A 6,303-nucleotide genomic window follows, 5' to 3' on the forward strand; every position below is an offset into this window, starting at 1 on the left:
TACAATATATGAACAACAGTTACCTTTAATTGTTTAAGTCTGATAATCTCACCCTTTTTTCTGTTTTAAGATATAAATAAGGACATGAACATATATAGTTAAATTAATTATTTATTGATACATTATAATTACATTGGAAAAAGCCATTTAACTTGTCAAAAAACACTTTCAGCAATCATTATGAAATATACACTGACATACTTTAAATAAATACACTGTTTCATGAGAGTGCGTGTCCCTCTCTGTGGCTGCTCTGATGGTAGCTGCTGGGACCCACTGACTCGGGCCTGTGCGGACTCGGCCCCAGGTACTGTTCGAACTCGTTGCGGTCCAGATCGTACAGCATGTCCTTCTGAACCTGCTCCAGGTAAAACTCCAGGGAGGGTCCACCTGGGCCCAGCAGGCCCCCGTAAACCCTGCTGGACTCCTCCTGATCCACATGTTGACCTGCTGCGCTGGAGAAACCATACTGCATGTGCTGACTGCCAAAATACACCTGAGGCTCTGCAGGGTACGCAGGAGGGTTTGGGTACACCGCAGGCTTATTTGAGAAAACATCTGCTGCTGCTGTGTCTGTAAAAACTGGAGTGTTTGGGTAGCTGCGGCATAAAGGGGTGAAGGTAGCTCTGGAGTTTGAGAACGCAGGTGTGCTTGGGTATTGCAGCTGGTTCTGGAGCAGGTAGGTGAGGTTGTAAGGCACGGGGAAGCCTGAGCTGCAGAGCGAGGAGTGAGAAACCTCTGCTGCACCCTGGGGTTTGGAGCTCTTCTTCAGCTGCCTCCTCCTGCGGGGCCGGTACTTGTAGTTGGGATAGTCGATGGTGTGCTGGACTCTCAGGCGCTCTGCTTCCTGCATGTATGGACGCTTCTCTACCAGTGACATGGCCTTCCAGGTTTTTCCTGCAGGAGCACAGTGGGGTTAAATGTCTGTATACTCAGTGGTTTGGCAAAGTTGACTTAAATGTGAACCTTAATAAACACGTCATGGTACTGACTCTCATTATTAAGATTATAGTGTTGCTCCCATATGAGACAATATTTTAAGGAGGGAACACTTGAAGATCTCCAAAGGACACGTTAACCACTAAGCTTACCAATAACATTTTTAAGCTGTTAATCATTTTCTTACCGAGTATTTTGCTCAGATCCGTGTTCTCCAGGTCTGGGTTGAGCTGCGCAAGCCGCCTGCGCTCCTCTTTGGTCCAGATGATGAAGGCGTTCAGGGGCCTCCTGACTCTCTGCTGCGTTGACGCAGACTTGGCCTCTGGGCTGGCGCAGCTGGAGTCCGAGTTGACGGACAGCGGGCTGGAGGGCCCTGAACTCGGGGAGCGCACCTCGGTCATCTGCTCCCCGTCGACGGAGCCCGAGTCTTCGCTCTCGAACATCATGGCGCTGTTTGCGCAAACCTGGAAAGCAGCGGGGTCGTGGCTGAAATGCATGTTTACAGATGGCGGTGGTGATGTTTTGGCTCTGCTGCAGGCCTGCTGTCACGTCCTGGTGATGCACAGTGACGGATATATGTGGGCGCTCCGCCAATAGGAGGCCAGGAGGAGTGGATTTAAGGTGTGAATTCCAGGTGTTTTCTCGGGTTGGTGATAGGCCCATCTGACGCCCCAATCAACGAGCCTACGAAACTTGGAATAGAGACGTGTGTCTGTAATAAACCTCAAGTTTGCTTTTATGTAACCTAATAAAAAGGCAAAAGTAAGGCCCAGATTAAGCTAAAATAAATCAATAAACCAATCAGATATACCCAGTCAGAATAAAGCATTGAGCCAAACGTCACAGATAGGAGGAGTCACAGTAGAGTCTTATAAAGTTCAAACATACAGTAGAATGCTACTTTACATTATTCTTGTGTATAAGTTGGCATTGTTTTTTTTTTATCACTCTATAATAACCAGTGGGTTGGATTGCTCCTATTTCTGTGCGTAAATATGAAAGGTGTCTTATGCGTTTTAACTCCATAATAAGTCCAAGGAATATTTTTCTCTGATTCACTGTATTAGGGAAATCAAATGACACGCTCCCTATCGCAGAGATGGGGTCTAATCAATAGGTCCCGAGAGGCAGCTGGACATCAAAGTGTGCAGGAGGCCGGGCTGGTTACTAATTACATTGTGGCTCTCAGCTCTTATCGGCCATTCACTGTCTCTATCAAAGTGCATTTTACAGGACTGAAACAAACATGATCAAGGCGTGTTTATTACACGATTACCGCAAACAAACATTTGCGACACGAAAAAACTGATAGGTGTGTACAAAGGGGTGTGATGAGCTCACCTTTAGACGTAAAAAGGACACCAAATATCTGGCCGTTATCTCTCGCATTTATCAGCTGAAATGAAAAGATGAGGGCAAATATAATGAAGTAGACTGAGTGACTCCAGCAGAGCGGCCGAAGCACGGACACAAGTGTATTGAAATCAGCAGCAGAGATTCAGACTCACAGAAACTACAGCAGGATCCCCTCTCAGCCTATCATTCATATGCCTGCAACAGTTCCCCAACATGTATGTCTTCTTTTAAACACAAGTACAAAATAAAAAGAAAATCCTTTAAATATATGGAATAAAAAGATACGAGACATAAACACTGCTTTTGGGATATTTTATAGGAATGCTTTGTGAAAATTATATATGTATAAAAAACATAATAAACATGTCTGAGTTTTTATTCATGAGGTACAATGGCTTTAAAGCATGCAGATAAAGTAAGACAGACTATAAAGTCTATTGAGTGCAATGACATTATTACTAAAATAGTAACATGTATGTGTGTTATTTTAAAAATAAGCTACTTTTTTTTTCAAATGATCCTATAAATATATGGAATAAAAGGCCACACATACACACTGCTTTGGGAATATTTTATAGGAATATTTTAGGAAAACTATTTTAAAAAAATCATAATAAACATGTCTGAGCTCCTATTCATGAGAAATAATGGCTTCCAAGCATGCAGATTTAGTAAAAAGACTATAAAGTCACTATTGAGTCCATAAAAGTACAAATACAACTATAACTAAACAAGTAACATGAATGTGTTTAAAAAAATAAGTTAAAAAAAATAGGCTTAGGAATAAACACATAACCTACACACTTGAAGAATGTTTTATAGGAATGTTTTAGAGAAATGATAAAAAATAAAAACTATAGTAAACATATCAATAATAAAGATGACATAAAGATGGAGAATAAAAGACTTTAAAGTCCCTATTGAGTGCCAGAAAGTACAATAACAATAACATGATTCCTAAATGATTGTGTGTATCCACTATTAGTGATCTCTGTAGAAACTCTTGAGGCGTGTGGTCCCGTCCCAGTACAGGCTGTCATTACAGGTGCTCGCCTCCTCTGTGTGGTTTCAATGAATATCTGGAGACTAACATTAAACAGACAATAGACGCCATTAAGATGACAGCGGCGACGTTACTTCTGCAATACACTGAGCGACCTATTATACCTGCACCTGCACTGCTTTGTCCCGGCAGACGAGTCAGTTATGCGGCTTCTTTACATTGTAAATACTGTGTATTAAAGCAGAGAGGGTTAATACACAAGATCGAGCGAGATTGGTCCTTTTTGCTGCAAGAAACCCGCAGAAAGCACGCAAATCTGCACACAACTGCAAAGCAATGACACTTAAAGTCACTCAATACTGTGACAATGGCACGTTCAATAACAGGAGGGATAAAGGTGACTGTGCTCCTCTTTTCTCCCAGTCTAAACTGATCAACTGATAAAGTGGCTTTGAGGGGAGGATGACTTAAATCAAGACTCAGAAAATCGGTGCAAACCTCAGAAATGGAGTTTTTTTTGCCGGTGAATGTGAAGCAGAATTATTCATTTCAAACACACCGGGGTTATAGGTCGTCGGTATTTGGTGGAGGGGGGGGGGGGGGGGGGGGGGGGGTGCGGGTGCGTGTTTTCCTCGCAGGTTGTCAGAATTAGCGGTTGAATCCACATCCGCGGTGTGAAACGGGACGCACGCTCCAACGCGCTGCGGAGAAGCACTAATGGATTTAATCAATTAGCTTGAACGACGCAGCGTGAATACAATAACGTTAGTTTCGGCTGAGCTCCACTGGGGACGGAGCCGCTAAATATATGACCGGGATTCAAAAACAACACATGTCACAACTCTCATCTGTCCACTTCCTGTCCGTCAGTGTTTAGCCCCCTAATAAAGGTCAATTACACCTATTCATACTCAGTACATGTCTAATGTAGGCTATTATACAGTATCTTGTGTTTTTTATTGTGTATTCAGTTTATTCTTTAGCATAGGTCTATTGTATAGGTATATCTATATTTATAGACTTTGCTTAGGTTTTTTCTTTTTTTCTCTATTGAGCTATTTTAATTTGTTACATTTGCACACGTGTATTCTTCCATTCTACCCCACTACTTGTTTAAAGTATAAAGTACACTATCTAATGTTTATATTTTACATTTTAGTACACTGTGAAAACATGAACTGTAAAAAAAATGGTAAAACGACTGGCATCAAAGACAGACACTGTAAAATTGCAGTCAATAACCATAATAACTTACAGTGTGCATGCGTTTATTAACAATAATATTCTGTAAAAAATGGTAAAAAGACTGGCATCAAAGACAGACACTGTAAAATTGCAGTCAATAACCATAATAACTTACAGTGTGCATGCGTTTATTAACAATAATATTCTGTAAAAAATGGTAAAAAGACTGGCAGCAAAGTTTCCAGACAGATACTGTAAAAATACAGTCAATAACCATAATAAATTACAGTGTGCATGCGTTTATTAACAATAATATTCTGTAAAAAATGGTAAAAAGACTGGCAGCAAAGTTTCCAGACAGATACTGTAAAAATACAGTCAATAACCATAATAACTTACAGTGTGCATGCGTTTATTAACAATAATATTCTGTAAAAAATGGTAAAAAGACTGGCAGCAAAGTTTCCAGACAGATACTGTAAAAATACAGTCAATAACCATAATAAATTACAGTGTGCATGCGTTTATTAACAATAATATTCTGTAAAAAACGGTAAAAAGACTGGCAGCAAAGTTTCCAGACAGATACCGTGAAAGCACAGTAAATAACGGTAATCGATTACAGTGTATTTAATGGAATTTAACTGATTTTGACTTTAAAATGCGCTCTTTCTTTTTTTAACAGTTTATTACATGTAATTCTGTGATACCCTTATCTGCTGTAATTTCCCGGTATCCGTCTGACACTTTGCTCCCAGTCGTTTTACTGTTTTTTAACAGATTTGTTTTCACAGTGTAGTAGTTAAATATGCTCATAGTGTATTCTAGTATATTCTTTAGCATGGGTATATTGCATTCTCTAGATATATATTTTATATTTATAGACTATGTAATACAGATCAATGAATCTCTATTGCTATTTCAATTTATTTCATTTTTTGTGCTCTTAACTGTTAAATATTCACATATTTATTCTTCCATTCCACCCCATTGCTTATTTAATGTGTATAGTATACTAAACAATGTTTATGTTTTATATTTTACTATAGTTTAGTATGTTCATAGTGTATTCTTGTATGTTCTTTATATTACATTTTCCCATGCAATGCCTGCATAACTTGCAGCTGTAACAAGATCATTTGCCCATTTTGATCACTAAAGTACATCTGTGTATGTATATCTATTCAGTTTTGTGTGTTTGAACTTTGAATGTTTACGTGTTTTTGAGCCTGTGAATGTTCTCATGTGTCCAGGTCATCGTTATCCCCAAAGCAATGTCACTCAAAAGCAACTGGACATTTCTTTTTTGCATTCATTACTACCAGCACTTTAATACACCATTCTTTTGCTGTGTTTTTTATTTGAATTCTTTCTAACCCTTGTCACTTGTCCTTTATTCAGGCCCTGCTGATGAATCCTAATCTATAAGGTGACAGTAGGGTATCACTGCATTGTCTCATGGCCTAACAAGCAGAATGGGCACAATGCTTTCTGAATAGGGATTGTTCTGATCACAATGTGCCATTGTATTGGACAGAACTCATATATGGGACACTCCTCTCCTTCGTCCCTTTGGGTCAGTGATGGCCGGGCTGGCACAGGTAGAGGTGTGCACTGAAGACCTGCAGGAGCAGCTGACAACGTTACAGGATTTACAGAAACCTTTTGTGGATTCTTGGCAACGCTCGGGGTTGAATATTGTCTGGATTAGGAGCACTCATTCATTTGTAAATGAAACAAGGATGGTTTGCTGTTTGGCAAGTCCACATTTTCAAGGTGTGGACTGGATCTTTTTGTCAACGAGGATGCCACAACAGCTG

General features: G+C 40.0%; 1 protein-coding gene across 1 annotated transcript; it reads right to left on the reverse strand.

The window, feature by feature from the left end:
- Nucleotides 1-220: 220 nt before the first annotated feature.
- Nucleotides 221-1,436, reverse strand: sox32 (SRY-box transcription factor 32; the record flags this gene model as incomplete). The annotated part of the gene is made up of 2 exons (XM_083935728.1): nt 221-897; nt 1,127-1,436. The coding sequence occupies 2 exons, from the start codon at nt 1,434-1,436 to the stop codon at nt 221-223; spliced, it is 987 nt and encodes a 328-aa protein (XP_083791854.1).
- Nucleotides 1,437-6,303: the final 4,867 nt, after the last annotated feature.

The sequence above is a fragment of the Echiichthys vipera genome (assembly GCF_963691815.1).
Source record: "Echiichthys vipera genome assembly, chromosome: 21".
Classification (NCBI taxonomy): Eukaryota; Metazoa; Chordata; class Actinopteri; order Perciformes; family Trachinidae; genus Echiichthys; species Echiichthys vipera.